Source organism: Solea senegalensis, linkage group LG3, assembly GCF_019176455.1.
Source record: "Solea senegalensis isolate Sse05_10M linkage group LG3, IFAPA_SoseM_1, whole genome shotgun sequence".
Taxonomy (NCBI): Eukaryota; Metazoa; Chordata; class Actinopteri; order Pleuronectiformes; family Soleidae; genus Solea; species Solea senegalensis.
Genome location: NC_058023.1, coordinates 19707244 through 19731815, shown reverse-complemented (window position 1 = coordinate 19731815; position 24572 = coordinate 19707244). Strand labels below are relative to the sequence as shown.

General features: G+C 41.0%; 1 protein-coding gene across 1 annotated transcript in view; it reads right to left on the bottom strand.

Annotated features, from left to right (window-relative positions):
- Nucleotides 1-16873, bottom strand: part of LOC122767043 (transmembrane protein 178B-like) — a 44219-nt gene extending 27346 nt beyond the window's left edge. The window contains exons 1-2 of the mRNA XM_044022383.1: nt 16783-16873; nt 14426-14539 (exon numbers count right to left, since the gene is read on the bottom strand). Of these exons, the coding sequence (XP_043878318.1) occupies nt 14426-14539; nt 16783-16858 (190 nt within the window). The 5' untranslated portion in view covers nt 16859-16873. The remainder of the gene's footprint in view (nt 1-14425; nt 14540-16782) is intronic.
- Nucleotides 16874-24572: the final 7699 nt, after the last annotated feature.

The window sequence follows — 24572 nt, the reverse complement described above, 5'->3', positions numbered from 1 at the left end:
GTTTTTAGACACTGATTCAATTCAATTATTTTGTCATATTTTGGGGAAGAATTTGGAAAAGTATATTTTTGACTGACGCATCTGACTTAGACGAACAAGCTAATCTTTGTCTCGCATATGTTAAAGATGTGCATTTCATTGCATTGAGAAGCAAACAGGAGATTCTGGGTTCACACACAAACCTATGGCAATTTTACAACATGTTTACAATAATAGTGGCGATTCAGTCCTGGATTTTGCTTGGCGAAGAAACATAGATGCCTCCTTTTTGGCCTAAACCTGTTATTCTGCATGGGATATTTAAGATCATGAATCATAGAACCTGATGCTTGGCTTGTAACAAATAAAGTTCTCTTTGTTCTATGCAAGCCTTGTGTCAGCAGCGTCTCTTTCTGCACCATCCTCTCACCACCTGTTGTTATTTAAAGAAGGAAAGCCCGGTAAACGACAAGACAATACCTCATTTAAAACATGTATTGGAGGGGGAAAAACATCAGTTCAGGTCTTCCAAAATAACAACGGATATAATGATTTTTTATTTATTAGGGAAATGTGATTTCCACAAATCCAAATGATCAAAAACAACCCCATCATTCAAGTTATTTTTTTAAAAACTAAAATATTATTTTGAAACGCTTAAGTATTTATTGGTGCATAGGTGTCTTTATTTCACTTCTATTACTGCTTTTCCGACGTGGAAATGTTAGGTGTGAGCTCACAATTTAGTGATTTGCCTATGAATACTATAGAGCAGCGCTTTTGTAACTTAAAAGGGGCTATAAGTAAGTCATCATTATACTGAGTCATAATAATGCATCAGAGGATGAAAGGAAAACGATAACTTGAATACCGGCTTCACCAATTGCAGTGGTAGAGGCAGTATATTCCCACAAATGCTAATTTGCAGGTTCAAAGTGATTGAACAACACTTATGTATATAGGGCTGTCATTAAAACTAATATAATTATAATGACCCGCAATTCATCCGAATACATTTGAACCCTCCATAATAAAAGGAGACATCATATTTTACGAGACATTTCCCCCCCCAGTACAAAGAATGTAAATGGGGATGAGAATTGTTAATGGCTCACCATGAAACCCACCAGCAATACAATCCACACTTTGAGAAGCATTGTGGTATAAATAATGAACGTGCTCTCAGGTTCTGGAAAGTGGAGATGCCATAAACCTGTATCTGAATGGGCCATCAGAAGATTTTTCCTGAAGACTTTATGGTCCAAATCACTAGTTGCAGGTCTTTTTTCAATACAGCACCGTGTCCATTAAGTAATAAGTGGGCCGTAAAGCGGGGCAGGTTTGGCTGTGACCTGCAAGTCCTTTTGTCTCCTGTGGTTTTAAAAATCCAAGACGGTGCTGGTCAAAACCTTAAAACTGGAAGCAGTTTCCACTTAAATAATGTGCTTTAACGCTAATGGGAAGCCTAATGGAGAAAGTTGTTGTGTGAACAACTCATTGTGGGAAAACCGCACGGATGATCTCTACCTTTTTAGACTATGAATTCGTATTTCTAATCAGAGAATTGTACAAAAACGTATAATGATGTTTACTCCCCAAAACATATTGTATGCTGTTCTCATTCATTCTCAGGTCAGATACAGGTCATTTTGACTGGAAACATCTGGGGCGTTTAGGTATAGTTTTACGATAGGTCAGAGAGAGAGAATACCTCCAAGAGATGACCATAATAATTGACTATTTTTGAGCACCTCAACCACAGGTTGGCAATAAAAGGAAGGCTCCTCCATATTGCCTAAAGCAAGGGTGTCAAACTCAAATGAGGTATCCAGTCTGGGGCTCAGGAGGGGGGCGAGCAATATGAGCTAAAGATTATCATGATGTTTTGATATGAAATGATGTACGCTCTACATTAACATCAAAAACATCAAAAACAAAATAGGCAGACAACAAATAAAACACTAAAAATGCTCAAATATATATAGTTTAATGTTAACGCAATAATTAGAACTAGAAAAGTATTACTAACAAACATATTCAGCATCATATTCTCTCATTATTGACCACACACACTGTGTTTCCAAGGAAGAGGAGGTCCTGGGCCATGTTTTCATTATAAAATGACATTAAGTGGAGGGCCGCATGTAATCGAGTGAGGGCCCGCATTTGGCCCGCAAGCCGCGAGTTTGACTCCTGTGGCCTAAAAATCAAAAGTAGGACATACTGAATAAAGGTTTTGCTCATTTTTGCATAGCGACCATGTTAATTCTTTAATGATGGCTCTGTTTAGTTCATGTGAGTCAGGACACTGTGAGCCAGCATGCACACTGAGTCTGAGGGAGCTAAATGGAACTCGGCCGTCGTTAATGTGATTAATTTCCCACTGTGACCAGACAAAATGGCTGCTGTGCAAAGGGCATATCGAACTGTGTACACCGGTGCCTTTACGTTCCAAAAAAGGAAGGCGATATTGAGGTCTTTGAATAAAAATGTAGGACAATGAGGCTGCAAAACAGAGCGAACGGTCTGCAGCACAGTGTGATGATCCAGACCCAGTAGGTGCAGCCAGAGAAGAGATTATGCATCCTTTTAAAAATCAGCTGAGTGTTTGTCTCAGTTCACACAGTCATGGAGGACTGCAGCAGCCAACCCGGCTGTGAAGGTTAAGGCCAAGCTGTCAGTCCCAGAACCAAATCCAAACACGAAACAGAAAGAGCAAGGGGGCAGGGACGCTGTGTAGGCCAGCTGGATGACAAATGTGCAGCAGGGATGTAATTTTGTTCATGCAAATGATACAGACATCTCGGAGAAAATCAATGCCTGTTTATGAGGCTCACTGTGACCTTCTAGAGACGGGTCGTCTCCTCACTGTGACCACAGGAATGAAATTAAGTCGGTCACATGCGGCACCTTCTGGAAACACTGCGTTTCTGCCGTTTTATCCGTTGTAGGTGTGACGGTGATGATAATGCGCCACAGCTCTTGTTCTCCAAAGAGAACTGAAAAGCCAGCATCCAACTGTCTGATTTGCATTCTCATTTTTACCAAGTTCACGTCTCGTTACTGGATTTCATTTCACCACGGCGGCGCTCATCATCGGCTCCACATGAATAAGTCTGTGATCGGCGCCAGAAGACATGACAGGAGCTTTTACTTTCTGTGAAGACTTCTCAGCCACGCAAGTCATTCATGTTCACTTAAACGGAAGCTCCTAAAGGAGTGGTTTGCCAACCTTTGCTGTCATGGTAACAATTATACAAGGAGTGGAGCTACGTTAGAGCTTGATGAGTGTCATGCAGCTAAGTAGACTTTGACATCCAGGAGGCAGCCGAAATATTTATACTCACAACAATAATGTAACATAAAAAAAAAACATTATTAAAAGCCATTATTCTTGACAAAAGTAAGGGTCATAGTAAAATCAAGAGATTGTGTTCTCTAGGGGGTAAATCTAACTGTTTCCAAACTTCCTCTCATCTTATCGTCACCTTCTCTGTTGTCGTTGAAGGTATTGATGCAAAAATAGAAATAACACATTTTTCTAAGAACAGACACACACGTGCACAAATATACTATATACACAATATTTATCTCATACAGTCCTACTGCTGCTTCAGCTGAGAATCGAAATAACATCAGCATAATAACTGTATCACAAAATAGTGCAGATGCTCTGTGTAACACAACAAATGCAGTGTTTGTATCATCGCTGCACACCGCGTGAGACTGTGTGCACGTGTCTCGTCACCTTCCGAGAGCTCGTTCGAAAACCTTTTCTTTGTTTTTCAGCTGTTTGGTTTTTTGTTCCGTTTTTTGCACTGAATCGTGTTTAAATCAGATTCAAGCGACGTGGTCTGAATGTAGCCTTGGAGACTCTACGGACATGCCGCAGAATGAGTGACACATTTGATACCTGTGTTTGATGGAGTTAGGACACCTTGGAGAACAGCGCTGAAAATGAATTCAGTACATTTACTACCTGTCTCGTGTAGTCGCAGAATAAACCCCAAAAGAACATACATTTGCACCAGCAGGGAAAGTGCCACTCACAGGTCATATGCAAATCGCTGTAGTGAAATAGGCCATTCATATTTTTAGGCTATGTAAGTGATCCTGGTTCTGAGCTGAAGCGAAAGAGGCAGATGCTGTTTTAAACATTAAAAAAGGACAGTCCCCCGATTAACTGCAGTTGAAGTGCTTTGTGCAATCGATTCTCAAACAATTTGTGCAGAAATGATATCTCAGTCATTTGGTCAGGCCAATGTTTTGATCGCACAATGTCAGCAGTGTCACCTGGGACTGACTCCAGCTCCCCCCACCCCACCACCCTCAAAGCTATAGATAATGGATGCATGGATGAAACCGTTAAATCATTCAGCCCGTGGATTAGCTGCAGCTGATATAGGGTGAAAAGCGGGATACACCCTAGACAGGTCATCGGTCCGTCCCAGGGCCAAGTGTCCACACACAGGGAGAACATGCAAACTCCATGCAAGATGAATTGGTGTAAACTACTGTTGTAAGAATGCTGTGGCCCCTTTAAGCATTGCAAGTGTACGTGCAGGGGGAGAGAAAGAGAGAGAGAGATTGAGAGTGCTGACGTACGGGCAGAGCATTAGTCACTATGAGGTGGGGTAAATATGTGTTGTGTTCCAAGCCTGTTGAGAGAAGTAAACACTCAGACTCTTCCAGATCACCTGAGTGTCCACCTGTTCATTCCCTATCTGTAGAAGAAAGGGTGTTAACCTGGAGCAGCCACAGCTTCCCCGACCACTGTCCAGAAGCAGAGAAGGAAAGCTGACACTACACTGAAGATAATCGATGACTATTATGTAGTTATCCATACACTAATTCCTAATTTTTTTATTAGCTCCTACTTTAGGATCAGGAATACTACATAGATGTGTAGCCAAATAATTTCCAGATCTTGGCATGTTCTAATCATATGTAGAATACTATAATTTGTTGTTCCAGGTACCTGTGATTACATGTTTTGTACCTTTGCAGATCCACTGTGATCTGTAAGATGCAATGCACAGGTGTAAATGGTAAACGTAAGCAAAACATTTTCAGGTTTTTCATAATGTTTTCGTGAAAAGATTCATTAAATATAAAACAAAGGGAAAACATATGCTATTATTTTACTCGCCCCGGCCCACTTGTGATCAGACTGCTCTGTATGTGGCCCCTAACTTGCAATGAGTTTGTCACCCCTGGGCTAGAGGGCCAAATGTACCCACATCCACTAGATCAGGGTGCCCAAACGCATTTATTTATAAAGCACATATAGTAAGTCATGATTTGACAAAGGGCAGCATGGAGCGCGCCTAGCCTACTCCTCAGCGTTCTGTTTGAGCTCCAGTGGTTGTCCTGCTGGAGGGAGACAGTTCCCAGCTCTTCCCTCTGGACGGCAGCCTTAAATGGGATGAAGAGTGATGAATCACTGGGCCTCGGGGCGCTGAGGTTACATGGTTGGACACAACTAATTTCCTTTAATGCAGAGTGCCTGCAGCAGGTCAACGTAACGAGGTGCATCCTGGACTGCCAGCTATGTGCCTCTGCAGTGTTTCCACCCCTTTAATTAGGCCTGATTGTACTTCCCATCAGTCATTCACAACGAGAGGAAATAAATCCATTTCAGTGCCGCATCGTCCGCACACTGCACCTCCAATTCATGCTTTCGATATAATGTGAGACAGTGAGCAAAATGCTCGTCACGTCAATGAGCAGCCTCTCCGCCGTGTCTAAATATGGAAGCAAGCGATTTCTCAGCTAATTATTATCACCATAATTACCCGCTGCTTAGCATATTTTCTTTAAATTGACGTCAGACAGGATGAGAACAGGCAGGAAACGTTTTTGAATCTTCAACAGCTGTCCCTGCCGATCGTACAAGGTGATTGCAATGATGTAGACTAAAGAGGAGGCTTAGATTGTGATAGACGACGCTCCAAACGGCAGCTCGGCGACTCTAGTGCATTCAACTGTATGTTTTGATCTTTTAGCGCCATCTGTCTGTGTACAGGTTTACTGAACCAAATGTCTAGCCAAAGAGAAAGTCATCATGTCAGACAGTATATACTGCAGATATAATTCAGCAAATCTTGTGCGGCATGGGATCAGCATACAGTGGATACAAGCTGTGGTATGTGTACCACCAGAGCTACGCGGACTTCCTCTGGTGGTACTTGGAGGACAGTCAGAAACACCGTTCTACTGTATTTACCAGGCTATTTGAACGGAGTGGAGCTGAGGAATTTTGGCTGGAGTGCATAGACAATAAAACAAATACCAAAAAAATAAATAAAACAATAGTATTTCTTGCTCCATCTTAATCCAATTTCGCTATACCAGTGTCTGAAGTATATTTGAGGAAGAGGATGATGAGAAAGCAAATGATCTTATTGGAAATAGATATGCCACCACTGTATTTTAACGTCGCCGATAATGGTGTTACTTCAAGAGCTCAAGAGAACCACCGTGTTAGACCAACTAGCATTGTGCTATGAATCATAATATTTAAAGTACAGCTAACACACCCTGATAATGCTCTTGGGAGTTTACTACGTTCCATTGGACCCAGTTTCAAAGTTTTGACGCATAAATAATAGAAGTAGATGGTACACAGAAGAAGAGGACATGTCAAAATCGAGCATGAATTTATGCTCTGTCAGCACAGAGAGTCAAAGGATGGTTGACTTATTGTGGCACTAACAAGTTGATGGAGGGAATATCACCACCTAGCGGAACAGAGGCTGCCACACTTCATTCAGCCAATCGATTCCTCCAACTGCTTGTATGCTGGGGACAAGGCTCGTCCAATTAAATGGCATAGACGAGCTAGAACTGTGCATGGAAATGTACTGAGTCTGCTGAGGTCTGCGTGATGTAAACGTTACGTTCCAGGAATGACAATATAGTGGAAGGGAATCGATCAGACAAGCATGTGTGGAATGTAGTATATATGGCATGAACTGTATGCAGTTTCTGTGGACACATAACGTGGAAACTACAGATGGATGCATTATTGTACAATCTCACAGCAGCGCTTCGAATGGCAAAAAAAAAAAGAATCTACGGAAAATACTCAATATATGTGTATTGTGCATGCATATGGTTGTTGGTTAGACCACTTAAGTGCCGACACTTAAGTGTGTGGTCTTGGGCCTTACGCATTGCTAATGGCAAGGTTGAGTGTTCAGTGTTGTTGTGTTGATGTAATTGGTCAATTTATTCAAGATGCGGTTAAAACTAATAACTAAAGAGATCACAGCAGGACCGTGGCCGGAGAATTTACCCCATGTTTAACACAGTGCTTCTCAATCCCGGTCCTCGGGACTCACTCAAATGAGCACATTTGAACTCAGTCCAGGCATATTCACGACCTGTTAATGCTAAGTTATCTGAACTCGTACCAAAAAAGTCAGTATGGATTGAATGGATGGATGAATGGATAAATGAAAGAATGAATTGGTTGGTTGATTGATTAATTAATTAATTAAGTTACGGAGTGAATGGTGACAACGTGACTGCCACATGAAATACGAGAACTAGTAAATAAGGTGCTGAGTAGGTGGATGATTTACCCTAATAACTGTAATGTTTATTTATTCATGTGTTTTCAATGCTTACTAAAGGGAAAGGATGGTATTGATCTGTAAAGCTACAGTAAATCGATGGATTAAGACCAGAGCGGAAGATGGCAGCAACAAAGAAACCAGTTAGTAATCAAAGACAAATTACTCAAAGTAGTTGTTAATTATGAAATTAAGTAAAATAGTCAAAAAATCAATTATTAAAACAAGATGTTACATTTGCTCTGTTTCTCTCTCTCAGTTATCTGAAAACTGAGAGTTGAGGATGTCCTGTACACAAGCTAGGACTCATTCATTCATTGTCATTGGGAGATGCAGCCAATCCCATCTGACAAAGGGTGAAAGGCACCCTGGACAGATGACCAGTCCATCGCAGGGCAAACATGTACAGATGGACAATCATTCACCCTCACTTTCACACCTATGGTCAATTTAGAGTGTCCAATTTACCTTGGCACTGGGAGAGGAAACGGGAGCACCTGGAAAAAATCAATGTTTGCTTGAATAGAACATGCAAACTCCACACAAAAAGGCCCCTGGTCCAGCTCGCAAACTTCTATCCGTGAGGCAAAAGTGCTAGCCACTTCTCTACCTTGTGGCCACAACCTTTTCACGAGAGGAAAAAAATGCAGCGAGTGACACAGAGAGTAAGAAAAAAATTCAAAGTGTCCAGCTGATGGCAACTCTCACATTTCACTTCACAAGGAAAGTACTTCTTGTAAATAACCCTTGGACAGGTCACCAGTCCATCGCGGGGCCTGTCTGTGATCAACGGTCTGTTTTCCCCCTTTGTACGTCAGACTTGTACACGTGAGTACCTGGATCCTTTAGATGGATCACATTCTGGTTGTTTGTGTGGGAGAATGAAAGCAACCGTAAAAGGGGTGACAGGCAAAGGTTCTACCTTATTATCGTGACAAGATGAAAGCAGTGATCCGACAAAGCTTTCAAACAGCAGTGGATCCCTGTCATCTTAATACAGGTGCATAATCTACCAAATGTAGCAGTGTGATGAGATTGGGTAGGTGTGGCCGCTTCTGGGACAATTAGCTGCAGCCACGACATTTAGTCGCTACCTTTGGATTAGACGCTCCCTCGCTCACTGACAGATTTTCCCCGGCTGCTTTTGAAGTCACAAAATCCCTAAGCTGCAGCGTACGAGAAAACCTACTTCCATCCTGTCCTCTCTAAAAAATCCAGCGTCAAAAATGTATGCACCCTCGCCGAGATCTACATCTGTGACCGAGAGTGGGGGTGGGAGAGGGGATATTGTGTGCTATATGTGCTGTCTGCTTTGATGTTCAGCAGTAATACAAAAATGGGGTTTTAGTTCCCAGCTTCATTGGTGCAGCTTTTTTTTTTTGTTTTTGTTTGTTTGTTTGTTTGTCTGCTTTTTGATTGACAGAAACAAATGAGTATCATGTTCATCTCTCTCCAACTTTGAAGTCTGTCAGTGTCACCCCCACTGCTTTCACAAACCAAAGCAACGGGAGTGGGAGAAATTGCCAGGCCCTCGGAAAGCACAATTTAACACACTTCACGAAGGTCCCGAAATAGGTTGTCAGTCTTACTTAATGCGTACAAGACTCGAGGCAGTGTGGGTGGATTTAGTCCAAAGCATTTCTGAAGTTGAACAGCAAACTATTAAACTCTGCCTGCTGACCAGACAGCCTCAAAATGCTGAAATGAGCCTGTAAGTCTGGGAAAAGTAGAACTTTAATCTACCACTTTCAAGTGATGGCTCGACAAAGACTTGGCTGAGAGTTGAGTGGAGTTTGTCTCATGTCGAAGAAGTGGAAATGAATCGGCCCTTCCAAGTAGCATGCGCTCTTTAGCGTTGGCGGTGTCCAAACTTCATGATGGAGTAACTTCATTTACATTCAGGAAAAGCTTTGACATTTAGCTGGTCTCAGAATAACATCATCTCATAGACCTATTGGCGAGACAGTGGCCGATATAAACGGTTTACCTTCATTTTATCTTCAGACGAACCAGTTATCAATTATGCAGCTATTTCTCGAGACATTTGATCTCTTCGCCACTCTTTTCTGGACCAAAATGACGTTACATAAGCGGTTTTCAGACACTCCAGATAGCATCCAGCTGTTACTGGCTGTTCATACATGGCAGACGCAGTGGGAGGTTGTCTGCCTGAGTTGCATTCTCAACAGTGGGGGAATCTCTGGAGAATCCAGGAGAGGAGGATGGGAACCCAAGAGGAGGAGGAAGAACAGCTTCTCCTGCTGAATTCTGTTGTGTTGCACATTTGTGAGCAGAATGCATACACAACTCTTTGCGGATAGGGAGAGCATAATTTATAGAAAACCACCAATGAGTGCATTATAGTTCAGCATGGTAATAGTATGATGCTTATAATTTAGTACTTGTGTGAAAGAGAATATTGTGGTGAGTCCATATGATTTCGAATGGCATTTCTAGGACAACACTTGAGTGTTGATAAGTAAATAAAAGACAATCATAAAAAATAAGCCAAACAGTTTGAAAATTGATGAGATTTTTCATCAAATCGTGACGCAAGAAAACAGAATCTAATTGAAATTCGGAAAGATCCACACCTCTACTGTGTCATATGTTAAACGGATACAAAACAAATGTGTTATCAATGATTGCATTTATAAAAAAATAATCCTTCAACTCCAATGGCTACCAAATGTGACGGTGGCAGCAAGCATATAGTTTGTGGACTTCATGTGTGTTTGTAGAATTTTAAGAGATTTCTTGAATGCATCTCGTAACTTGCTCCTGTTATTTGAACACAGTGGTCTCTGCATTTCTTTCACCAGCTCTCATGCTCTGCATATTCAACGAATAATACAATTTGAATTGCATTTTTGTTAGAAATGCCCATCCGTACACCATATGGAAATATTTGATGCTCTTAACTGTTGATCAAAGTTGTGATGTTAGGATTTAAAATTGGCAACATCATGGTTAGGTGTGGGAATGGCTAATCCACCGCTGACAAAAATGTACACGACTCTAATTCAAACTTGATACATTGCACAGCATCTGCAGCCTGACCCTGGACTCCTGGACTCATTAGAAGCTGGCTGTCCCCTCAGACTACTCAGTTCAAGGCCTGGTCGTAATTCATGAATGAGTCAAGGGTTGGTCAGAGCAGCGCTGGGCCTGCTATTGATGATCACACAGTGGACTTGGCATTGTTAATTCACACTTTTTTGTTTGTTTATTTTCATACGAATTATGACAGGCCATTGAGTAGAAAAGGGGTTGTATTAAACATGTCCGACTAGCCATACATATAAGCTATGTGTTTTCCTTTGCTCATGAAGATAGTAAAGAAACACATCTTCCCCATTCCAATGCATTTGATCTTAAAGCTGCAGTGCGTAACTTCTCCTTGTTGTTGTTATTCTACAGCAGTGGGCGGGGACAAAACACATTCATCACATCAAACTGCCGACTGACCAGGTTTTTTGATCAGTTCACATACAGTTTTTTGATCAGTTCACATACAGTCTCCGTCTATATGTGAACTTAATCCTGTGCAAATCGCCCATATCCATAACCTATAAGTAATTTCATATTTCACCAGACCTGTGATAATATTAGTCTTGTGTGAATCGACGTGTCTGAGATGTGAAGAGCTATTTTTTTCCTTTGCGGGCCACGTGGTTGGGATGATGGATAGCCGTCTTGCTTTGCAGCAAGACGACCCGGGTTTGTGACTCAATTGGAACAAGGGCCTTTCTGCATGAAGTTTGCATGGGCCCCCGTGTGTGTGGGTTTTCTCTGGGTCAAATTGACCATAGGTGTGAGTGTGAAAGTGGATGGTTGTTTGGTCTGTTTGTCTCTATATGTGGCCTTGTGATGAATCAATTCCCTGGGCGTGAGGACCACGATGTTCACCAGAAGTGGATCAAAAATATTAACAGAGGGGACTTTGTTCCCAACAGCAACGGCAAAAATAACCTTTGGTTAAAATTCGTCAGTCTCACAATGAATAGCATGTGGCTGCCTATGTTAGCACAGTGAAAAAGTTAATGTCAGCTAAGCTAACTTCGCTTAGCTAGCTCACGTTAGATGCCTCTATCAAGGCTGCCGTGGTCGCGAGTAAATTAACTCAATGTGGTGTTATTGTGAAATATGACGTAAGTTGCTCTAACTAGGGCAACCTAATGACCACAATGTAAACATCAAGTAGCTGAGTTAATCAGTGGTGGAGGTAAATAATTACAACTACTCACACTATTGTAATTCATCGTGGAGTACTCGTACTTTTGGGAGTTTTTCTTAAGTCTGTAATTTTACATGACATTGTCATCTGCTTAGTTACTTTTAAAATCATTATTTGATACTGAGTAGGCCTACAATTTAAATTAATATCCAGACCTCTCAGCTGCAAAACGCTGCAGCTGGCACAGGTTTGGAGAAGAGACCCGTGACTACTGTGCAGAACAGAGCAGGACAGCAGAGAGTGACAGACGACGTGCCCCCACAGTAATGGGCGCAAGATGGCGAAACACACAAGCGGCTCGCCGGATTCGTCTATATGGCACACAGTCCAGAGTGTACCCTGCCTTTTGCCCTATGTCAGCTGAGATTGACACAGTCGGCTTGGCGCGGTGCCCCCGTCGACCCTCAAAAAATTCATAAGTTACATGAGCTGTCCAGGTAATACTAAGATGTTTGTTTTGTTGTTTTGTTTTAAATCCCAAGAAGAAAATAGCAGAAAAAACACTCTTCATACAAGCTCCTATAGCTCTCTTATTTTGTCCAAAAAATTTAATTCCATTTGTCCTTAACTTACAATAAAATGTACACATTATTAGGGGGTCGATGAGCTCGTGGTGGGGAAACTAGTCAGAGCTGAATGTGCTTAATGGCAAGTAATAAAAAACAGCAATGTATATTCCAGATATGCTGTTGAGTGCAGGAATATTGCATTTCTCATCACTAGTCACACAACAATGATTTTGGCTTAAGCATATCTGTCTTAGTAGATAGTAAATGTGATATATAGCACTTGCTTATGTACAGAAATTGCAGCCACAAGCAAAAAGCAAAGGCAACAACCCCTTTACCTTAAGGTATGGTGTATAATGTGTGTGTGTGTGTTATCATGTCTTTAGGACAGTTCTAACAAAAGAGCGCGTGTTTGTCTGAGTGCGTTGGTGCGTGTTTGAGTTTCACTGCAGTACCCGACCATGAATTTAGTCCATTTACTGGATTGTGCTGCTAAACCCAAAGTTTTGAAAATTCATTTTCACTTTTTTTTCATAGTAGACTTTCAATCAATACCTTTCCGAACTGTAACATTTTGAAAAAGGTGGAGTTTGGGGCTTGGGTGAGGCTAAAATATACATTTATAACTACATGAGGTCCAAAAATAGGTCCAGTGACACTTGTATGCGGTATTGCGGTGACATAAAACGAGTGCAATCTCAAATCTATTACGCTCTGTCTCTTAATAAATCAATTTTTGAGCAGGCATGCGACGTGGTGCATTGTTGTGTCGTGCAGCAGCTCGGTGTCATTAAACAGCTCCTCAGCACTTTCCCTGAATAGTGTTCTGATCGCCTTCCCTTTTGTCCTCTCTACTATCCTAATATAATAGCCAAAGTAAAATCATTTTTGTTTGCTCAACTTATTCAACATTCAAGTGTTGTTTGCTTCTTAAAAACTGTCGATTGACAATTGTTTAGGCAACAGCCAGCATGAGTTGCTAAGACAACTCGTTCTCCTCCTGAGAGCGTTATATACCGTCACTCTGTCATGTCCCTTGGCATCGCCTGACAGACACACAAGGTACGCTTCCGTATGAAAGAGAGGCACCAGGCTTTCGGTTGCCTCCAGTGTAAACCCACTGAGGGCGCATTCAGACGCCCAGAGCAGGTTAAAAATAAACAGTATCCTCCTTTGCCCCTGCATATGGTCTTATATAGCCCTAAAATATACATGTTTTCCTCCACCGCTTTGTAGGACAAATTGTGTCAGTGGAAAAGAGCAGTCATCTGCAGTTTAGAGCGGAGAGGAGCTCTCCCCGAGTCTGTCACCTGACAGCAAAGGACTAGTCAGTGACAGTTTGAGGTCAGAGTGTGTATCCACTCAGCTCAGTGGCCAAGCGACAAGAGAATTACAACATGTCCAGAGGAACAGCTCACGAATTGCATCCTAAAAGTAGATGGGCTCCCTGTTGATTCCTCTGACAGCACTCATACCCATGCTGATATAATCGAACAGGCAACTATTAGAGAGCTCCAAAGCTACTTGGTCCAGGACGAAAGGCCTTTGCGTATCAAAGGCAGCACAAATAAAAAGCCTAACATTTGACACACCCTCCCTTTTTATACGAAGCTCAATGCGATGATGCTCCATTCACAGTGAATGAGAGGCGTTTCAGTCGACAGTTCCACAGAGTGCGTTTCAGTCCAACGCGAGCGAATAAGAACTTGCATCACAGGAAGACACGGGTTGAGTCAGCGTCGAGCAACGTTAAGACATTTGACGCAATAGAAAGAAGACAAAAAACCTGGATATGGCAAAAAAAATGGAGGAGAGGTTGCTAAGATTTATCACTTCACCAGGAGTGCGCATTAGATTATTTGTTCTATTGTCTCATCATCAATGCACATTCTTAAAGAAAAAAAAAAACATTTTTGATATAAGGGATGACCACTTCTTTGTGTCCCATACGATACTGATATCATAACTACATTATGCTGCACTCACCATTTTCATCACAAAAGCTCAACAATGACTTAACCAAAACTCTAAGGAGTTAAATACACAGACAAATATGACAGACCTTGGCAGAGCTCATAAAGCGGTGGTGTTTAAACGGGAGAAGAGAAGTGTAGCGGACTTACGGAGGGCGTGCCACTCATCCTGCCTTATCGTCTTGGTGATGTTGTATGAGAGGTTTTTGGGTATCGTAGCTGAGGAGTAGTGATATTTGATGTAGGAGCACCTGGCAATGGAACCTGAAAAAGAAAAGAGTTTTAGTCTTATCTAATACAGAGACAATATTGACTCACAGGTTATTACATAAGACCAACGCTGATGACACAGAGCAGATAACGTTGCTCCACAGGGGCATGATTCAGCTGGCAAGGCCACGTCCGCAATTATTAATGAAGTCACCCAACACGTCAAGAATCGCTCATCTTCCCTTAAAACAATGGCAATCTGCCGTTGCATTAGGCTCCATTGTGTCAACGCCGATGGAACATTTCCAACATACATTTCTATTATCTACAACTCCGGCACAATGGCTGTCAGACAAACAATGAGTTCTTCAGAAGCTATTAACTAATCAGTCAAGGGAACCATTCAGTGTGTAATTATAAATGTCTGCTCTAGTCCCTTGGCCTGGTAATGTGCGTAGGGTTTCTAAAAAAAACATATTTCATCGACAATGTGGACTGACAGCCAGGGACGTGTCTGAATTAATGGAAACAAGCGAAAGTTCCGGAACAAGTAATCCATAAATAGCTGGAAAATGGAGCAAGGTAATTTCTTTCTTCTTTTTTTTTTTCGAACATGTTGTCTGAAATGTCAGCATTTACTGTTTCTCCTGATAAGTGTCCTCCTGTGGCTGTGTGAATAAAGGAACCTTGCCTCTTAAAATGTACCTTTCTGTGCCGTAAAATGTCCAGGTTGTAAGAATTAGTGATATCTAATGGTGAGATTGTAGATTGCAGGAGAACTCCTCTACTCAGGAACTTCACCAATACCGGAAAGGACTTGATCCTTGATTTGCTCAATAAGTTCTGTGGTAAGGTACCGCAACAGGAGGTCTGTTTTGGCCAAGGATGAAGCAGCAGAGGTTGTAAAGAGGAGGTTCTTGATTTTCCTTATGCCAACCACTGAAGTGGAACGCGTGTTGTTATTTACAATGGAAAAAAATATGTTTCCTGTCACTTTATTTGGTGTCCTTTCTACCTAATAAAGAGGTGAGTTGGTGAGTGTTGGTTTTTTTTTTTAACAAGAAATTTATCCATTTATGCTGGGGATATTGCCTGTTTCCTTTTGTCATTTCTGTTTTTTATTCCCACCGTAACTGCGGTGACTCAGACACCAACGCTTGGAACTACTTGCTGAGGTCAGCAACATGTTCAAAGTGTATTTTATGTTGTGCTTTTCTAGTCTTGTTGACTACTCAAAATGTTGACACTACACTTTTGTCATTCACCCATTCACCTTATACTCAACCTAAGTCCTAAGTGAACTCAAGGGGTCTGGCCTTGCACAGAAAATCAGTATGTGTGTATGTATGGGTTGTGAATAAATAAACATCAGTAAATTAATAGCTGTTAAGGATTCAATCGATTGAGAATGTATTTGTTAATTAAGCAACGCCATCTGTGCGATTAGCGATTAGCTACAGCCGCGATGCCGCTACTTATGGATCACTTCTACTGAAAAAAGCATCCGAGAGCAGTAAAACAGAAGTTTAAAACAATCCATGGAGACAAACTCGCTCCTCTGGATGTAAACCATGTCGATGAGTGAAAAGCAAACACATCTGTATTCTCTCCAGTGGCCATCAGGGGGCAACTCCACTCATTTCTGTGAATGAATGTAAGTAAATTAGCCCAATTCTTACTTTTATTATAACATCAACAAACATTCTTCTGTGGAGTTGATGTTCTCGATCATTAGTTTTGGGTCGTCTTTAACACAGCATGGTATCCATTTTTGTAAATTATGGTCCCATTTTACAGTAAAATATGCAAATATAAGGCATCTATTGGACAAGTTTTGATTGACAACCAAGGCTATAATAGTTTTGGCGTTTCAGTTTTTATTTAGTTTTGACTTTTGGTTCTGAAAATTAGTTTTTAGAGCGTTTTTAGAGGTTTGCTCGTTTTTATTATTTGTAAAGGCTTAGTTTGTATGAGTTTTAGTGTTTGTTTTATTGTGTTTGAATTGTGTGCTTTATAAACACACAATTCAGTTGTGAAATTTGTTTTAAATTTTAGTTTTTGTTATTAGCAATAATTACCTTGTTGACAACATGTACCGTCCAATAGGTGCATGGTCGCAGACGCACACATTGGGAGAATTCTAACCTTTTGTGACCCTTTTGCTGTGAAGCAACAATGCTAGCCACTACATTGCTATGTGGCCATGAATCTCCATTCTTTATTGTATCAATACCTCGTGATGGAGGCAAAACAATCAGAAGAGGAAAGCAGAAATATCTAGTAATTTTCTAGCTTACCATTAACTTCTCCATGACCTGCGTCTGTGTGTGCGTAGCCTATCCGCTCGATGGCTGCAAATACTATAGCTGTCATAGCATGGCTGTAATGTTCTGGCTAGTGGAGAGAGAGAGAGAACGCTGTTTCCTCCTGACACCATTACATTACACTACATGTCCGCTCTAATTATTTCTGGCAAGCCTGCGTGGACCACTGAAAATTGCATTACTGTCGTCCCGAAAGGTTTGAACTGCACAAACAGAGACAACCGTGAAACCTCGACACTGCCTTTTCTCTGTCCTGCAGCCATGCCACACACAACAACGACAAAAAACGCACAACCCCGTCCCCCCCTAAAGACCACAACTGCTGACAATGATAATCACCCATTCATGACTATCTCTTTACCTGCTGTGCACTCAGCACCCACTCGCTCACACACAGAGACTTGGCAGTTTTGATGAAATCATGGTGCATGAGCTACAGCAGTGTACATCCAAAACGATACATTATATTTTATTGTAAAGTTTTTTTGTTTTTTTTTTTAGAAATGTCACAGTTTAAGTAGAGTAACACTCATTTTAGTGCAGAGATAAACCCCTCGTCTTTCCAGCCAGTAAAAGAAGCCGTAGCTGTTAGTGGGTGCATGTACGTAATCATGTTTCTAGTCGACCACTCCTCTCACTCAGAGGCTTCGAGCAAGCATTAGCTGCTAGGGAGATGTTGCTATGGCTGAGTCACAGACTTGTAATCCCACTATTCCGTCACTGGCTGAGGTGAAAGGCTTGGTAGAACATAACACAGCAGGGAAAGGCAGGGGTATTGCTTGAAATGTACAGCAAAAGCTCATAATTCTGAGGCCATATGGATTTTAATAACTGTGATATCCATTATCAGTCAATATTTTCGCCTGACAGACTGGGCATGGGGGATGGAGGGTCATTAATATTAACAGATGCCATCTTGTAAATAATCTCTTTAGTCTACATACATTATCTGCTCTAATCCTGGGGGTTTTGTATGTTTTTATGAGAATCTACAGTAGGTAAATTGTCATTTACCTACTGTATCTATAAGTAGTAACAGTAGAAGGTAAACACTGTCGCAATTATCAGTAATATGATTTGTGATAATAGTATTGCTCCTTACTGTCTCATAAACAATAGTCAATCAGAGCTTATCTCATATATAATTTGTAGAAAAGATAAAGATCCCTTTGTGCGCAGTTATGTTCCGGAACTTGACTGTTAGTCCCTGTGTCTGTCTAACGGTTTAACGGCACCACAGAGAAACAAAGACTGTGTGTGATGCGTGAGCTCGGAGAAAATGAGAATACGGTTCATTTTGTGTTATAGCATCCTATTAAAGACACCCTAACCAGCAAGTAATAATTTATTGAATAGCCACCGGGGGGAGATGTCGCTGGTTGCAAAAAGAACTCTATTTGAATGGAAGCAAATGGATAAAAAAATCAGGCTACTTCTCTGTGGATTTATTATGCCAATACAAATTTTCCCCAAAAGTTAATTGTTGTCGCTTGCCAGTTTCAGGTCTTCTTCAGAAGAACATGATGTCACGTTGTGAATGATGTTCCACATAATGGCCACTTAATATCAAGTTATAGTAGAGTGATTCCTGGTGGCCCTCTGTCAGCTCTGATTGGCACAAGCAAACACGGATCATATTATTTTGAAATTCTGAGAAATAGCTATCATCATAATGTTTTTATTGTGCTCATGTTGCGCACCCCTACTGAATAGTCAATACAAGCCTAATTCCCTTTCGTTTGGCCATGGGCTGCCTGCTAAAAAAAAAGAGAAGAATATTTCCTCCTAAAATTTACGAATAATCATACGACATGAAAATAAACAAGTACAAATACTTGCAAACTGTATTTAACAATAGTTGAATTAATGGGATAATGTGATAGTAATTTAACAATCCACTTTTGAAGGAATGATAGTAACCCAAGTAACCCAATAACCCAAACTATAAATGTGCAAAAGTGTACTATGTACTAACAGTACTATGCAAAGCAAATCCGGTTTAAATTTAGTGATGGTAAATCCAAAGCAAAACACGATGCCCTCTGAAACATTTATATTATATTGCCAATGCTACAGCAGATGTATAATTGGAAATGTGATTTCCAAACTGAAAGCTTCATAATCTGTAATGCTTTGTTTGTCCAGACCTTTATTGCATGGTAACTCCATCTGGAAATTCTATTGTGCACATTTCATTCAATTCTTCTTCCAGGAAGGCACAATCAGGAGTCAAACCCACTGAATGCTCTAACCTTACCCCATTGTCCCTCATGGGGCATCATAAAGCAGCCCTGATGAATGAGTGATACTCTTGTGTAATTTGTGCACTCAGTGAACGCTCAGTCTCCTGCTAGAGCTGCTTGAAGTTTGTCCAAACTGTGTGCGGCTTGTTTTAGAACACCAATTTCTGTCAGTGCTACAGCATCAGCGGAGAGTCAGCGATCTGTCTTGTGCAGTAGAGTCCTGGGGCTTGTATGGATTTTCCTTATGTTTGAAAAAGAGCCTCTGAGACCTGGAGGGATTTCAAATAGGCTAATAAAACTGATGACCCTGGCAAGAGGCTCATCACAGCAATACGGCCAAGCAACTCATTTGAACGCGGGTAAAAGCACTAGAGAGCTCAGTACAAATGATGTGCACTGGAGTTCTGGGTTCTTTCAGCTGCTGCAATGTAGACAGGAAATACAGCGCCGACACTCAGGAACGGGGTGTAATTAGTGCTCATTCCCATAAACATTTACATTCAGGTAATCAATACAGCTCGGGCTGTCTGTTATGTGGGAATTGCCATCCTATTACATGCTGGGCTGTTTGGATGGAGATGTACTTGGATTTAGAATGAAAAGTGGGGGATGAGGGCCTGACAAGTGGTCAGAATCCATTTAGAATCCATTAAGTGAAGAGGTTTTGAGAAAATTAATGAACCCCCCAACTATTTTATTTTCAAAATCCTCAAAAAGATGTCCAAGAATCCTACAACAACCAACCCCCCATCCCACTTCCTCTCTGAACTCCGGCAGACAGCAGATAAAAGTCTTCTTGTCTTACTAATCCTTTGTGCATAATGTTTAATACAGTTAAACGCAAGTATGCACCATATTTGGTTCATGTATAAGTAGAGGAGAAGTTATTCCAAAGGTGTAAAGAAACTTGCTTGGGGCAGCAGGTTTGGAAAAGCTAGCAACAGCAGACTACTCTTTGACTAAATGCAATGGATACATCCAACCCCCTCCCATTGACCCCCCAGTCAATGTTTCACCCACAGAACACATAAAATCATTGGCTGTAGTGGCATTGTTCATTTGTCACATGGTGTGAAAAGCTTGTGAGGGCTTTTTCCTTTCAAAAAGATGTGTATTTATTGATGCTATCAGTACGAGGGGTGAGAGTCGGGACCTTGCATTAGATTGGTACCAGTTACTCTTTCGTTAGCACCAAAGTATCAGTGAGCATCTGCACAAATCATACCACAATAGAGCTAGGTTACAGTTATTCCAACTTTACTTTAGAATGGTTGGGAATTAGAAAATGGTAGCATGGTTAGCTTGTATTTAGCTAGCATCATGGCGCTCTGCGAAAGTACATGAAACTGCACAAGTTGCTTACAACATAAAACACTATAAACACATTTCTCATAACATCCACTTCATGTGCTAAATAATTTCCAGGGACAATGTTAGTAAAGCAGAAGTCAGTCCAAATTATCACAGCTATCTCCAAGTTTATTTGAAAAGATGTACTGCCTTTCACTTTTGACCCCTGACCCTGCCCTCTGGTGGTGGGGGTCTCTTCCTCACAGCTACACACCACACCTAAGCAAACAAAATATAGAATGGTATCAAGAGTACCACAGGTATCAATGAGCAGTACCGGCATTAATATCGTAATCAATACCTATTTTTGATCCATTTATCAAAAAGTGTATCACAAACAACATATCCTAGTTTTAAAAGTCGGTAGGGACAAGAATCAATATTTTGGTTTTACAGATAGACCCTTTCTGAGCAGGCCTTTGCTTCCAATAGAAGACATTTCTAAATTACAGTACTACAAGATGTCAGTTCTCAGGAAAATAACAAACAAAGGTTGTCCCATTGTTTCATTCTTGCTCCAAATTGTTTGGTGGTGGATGAGAATAAGTTAAATCCCTTTGAAGGTTTTGTCCTCTTCAAATGTCAAAGCAATTTCAAACTATGCAGTGCTGTCTTTTTTTTCTTTGGTGGAGTGTGGGTAAGCGGTAGGATCATAAAATAAATCCATATCCCAGCCAGGTACGCTTTCGGTGTCCTGCCTACAAGCTTAATAGAAGAGGCACCTTAATGAAGAGCAGAAGCAGGTGGCAGCAGTAAAACTGACAGTGATATGCTTGTTTGATTTAGTGACACTTTCGGCTAAGTGGAAATTTTGGCCTTAAGTACATGAGGTCACCAAATTTCCCTCTGAACAGTCCTTCGGGGACCTACTTCAGGGATTTAATGGCTGTCCTGCCAAAAAGATGTCGAGTTTTCTTTCTCTAGATCAAACCAATGCACACTGTAATGAAAGACTGCTACCAATGGTAAATGGTTAATGGACTCCATTTATGTCGTGCTTCTGTAGACTTAACAGCCACTCAAAGGGCTTTACTGTATGAGTCACACTCACTCATTCACACACATTCATGCAGCACGGAGTATGTACAGGGTTTTTGTCTGTCACACATCATTTACACACTTTTAGCACAGTTGTTTTTTTTTCTCAATTTAAAATCCCAATTGAAAACATTGCACTGAACAAATGGTAAAGGCTGCACTTTAATGCCTCTATTGTTGACTGATCAGCGTTCTAAGCCAATTAAAAATGCAATACAAACAAGTTAACAATTAACATCAACAGGATTTCATACTTCTTGTGTTGATGTTCCATCACATTTTAAACTTATCACACAGTGAATATTGACCCGCGGGTTGAACTGTATTGCAAATCAAATCATAATTGCAATATCTGTCCAAAAAAACAAACAAATTGTTAAGGCCTTTTTACAGACACAAACAAAGAGTCATTAGTCCCGCACTCTTTAATTAAATAATTTAATTTAACTGGCAATCTTGTGTCTTCTGTTACTCCAGTACATACAATGGCTATAGATAAACTTCCTGTTAAATACATCATGGCTGAGTAGCATACACTGTGTCTGTATTGGTACATCAGTTGTACTCGGTGCCTATATGTCTTGGCAGAGCAAGAAATATTTGATCACAATTATAATAATGTCATTGTTCTAAGGGCCTCACGAACTGCCTACAATGATGTTGCAATAGCCTTTCCTGGTGGGCTCCTGATCAGTTAAAGACTAACCTAAGTAACATTGAGGTTGTCTTTTGATACACTGATTAAGCCTGTGTCTTACTAGAGATGATGGCAACATAGGGCTTTACAGCCTACTCAAGTAAGGGGCTAAGGCTAGGGTTACAAGTTGGGGTTGTGCTAAATGAGTAGCTAATGTTTTTCTACTATGTTTAAATGTACCATGAGTTTAAAAGGGAAATAAATGCACTACTTCCTGTAAAAGTCTGCAATTATATGCAGTGTGATCGCCATGGTGTGCCCCCTAGTGGAACACTCATGAACAAAAACATGCACAGTACTAGCATTGTCCAAAGCAAGTATGGGAACAATGACACTCAAGATGGTTTTCTAAGCAAATGAATGACTGACCTGCAAGTACATCTCGGGCCTATGACTGAATGGTTCAGTAGCTTAATGCTCACTACACTGCAAGTAACATTTACGATGCTCTAAAACTTCATGAAAGACACCACACAACTGTAAAAGCGTTAAGCACAAATTATTTATGCAATGTGACGCGAAGTCACCTTGATATATTCTGCTGCCGTATCAGCGCGATCAGTGAGTAAGCATTAAGCTTGACAGTGGGACGGAGACTCCTCTATCACAAGGGCACACTCTCATACACTATCTTTTTTTTTTTTTACCTGGGAATTCATAGCATCACTTATCAGAGGAACCCAGTAGGGATGTCACAGTGCGGAAACTCTCCCAGTGGGTAGTAAACTTGTCACAACACCAGTGTTACAGTTTATACTGGATATTTTACGAGAAAAGACGCATCAGCTCAGCATCTACAGCCCTCAGCTTTTAGTTTGCTCTTTATTTTTAGATTTCACTGGGAGGAGGCGAGAACTGAGGGCAGTGATTTCCGATTATTCACATTATGTATGTATTCACATTGAGTACAGCCCAGTGGTTCCATGCCTCCACTGAACTTTCTTCCTGAGTCTTATCACCTTGTTGACATTCAAGGAAGTTGATGTTCAAGAGAGCAAGATGTTGGTATGGCCTGAGTGACCACCACCAACGTCTAGATCCAATATTTTACTTGTGTATTAAATGTTTAAGTTTCCACACCGAGTTATTAACTTATCACTTTTTACAATCATTACCAGGTCACAGTGACCTTGTCCTTTGACTACCAAAAACTAACCAGTTTATCCTGATTAGTACAAGGGAACATACTCACAATGCAACGATTCCTGAGGTTGCAGAGACGTTTCACCACCGGAATCTAACCAGTTTATCCTCGAGTTTAAGTGAAAGGGTCTGCAAAACGATTCCCTCAACATGTTTAGATATTATGTTCACAAAAATCGGGGCAGAAATATTGTCAACCTGAAAATGCCCCACCTCCAGCTATGGATATCGGACTGTCTAGGTCAGGGGTGTCAAACTCATTTTTGTTCAGGGGCCACATACAGCACAATTTGATCTCAAGGGGGCCGGACCAGTAAAAATAGTAAAATAATAGCATAATAACCTATGAACAACAAGAACCCCTTTGTTTTTTCTCCTTTGTTTTATATTTACTGAAGGATAATTTTACAAAACATGAAATTTCTTGAGAAATATAAGTGCAATTTCAACAATATCATGCCTAAATTTACTATTTACACAGCACACTGGATCTATAAAGGCACAAAGATTTAGTCACGGGTATCTGGAGCATTTGACATTACGTTTAGATCAGTGTGAAATTTTAACAATTTCATCCTGTGGGCCGATTGGACCCTCTGGCGGGCCGGTTCTGGCCCCCGGGCCTTATGTTTGACACCCCTGGTCTAGGTATTTTGGCATAAAAAAATTATCTGTAAGTTCACTGTGTAACCACTGAATATAACAACAGTTGTATCCACTGTAGCGCAGCAGGAGTGAATAATAAACCCTACATGCCACACGAGCAAATGTGCAGTATTCCCCACATACCACTGCCTCCCAAGAAAGGTGCACTGTTGCATGACTACACAAACAACAATTCCTGTGGTTTCCTCTATGGAGTCAGCGATTATGTGCCTGCATTGACTTCTTGTACAGTTTGTCTGTGATAAAACAGGCTAAATTCATAACACAACCAGCTGAGTGGAACTTCCTGCTGCTGGGCTTATTCCCCCCCCTGCTCTCTCAAAGAGAAAGCTGGGTGTCAGATGGCAGGGATACGTCTATCTGTGTGTGTTGTGCCAAGAAGAGGATCTGCCAATAGCTTGTCTGACAAGAGATGATCTGAGGTGGGCCCGAGGAGACATCTCATAAGTGATTTCAGTATTGATCAGGTAATTTTGCAGATCAATCATCTGGAGAGCCGCTGCAAAAGATGTAGACATCGACAGGCAGCTTTGTCAATCTTAACACTGGGATTATATGGTGAAAAATGCGTGACTTATTTCGTATCAAACACAATTTATGTCGCTTTTGTGGGTGTTCTTTTTATC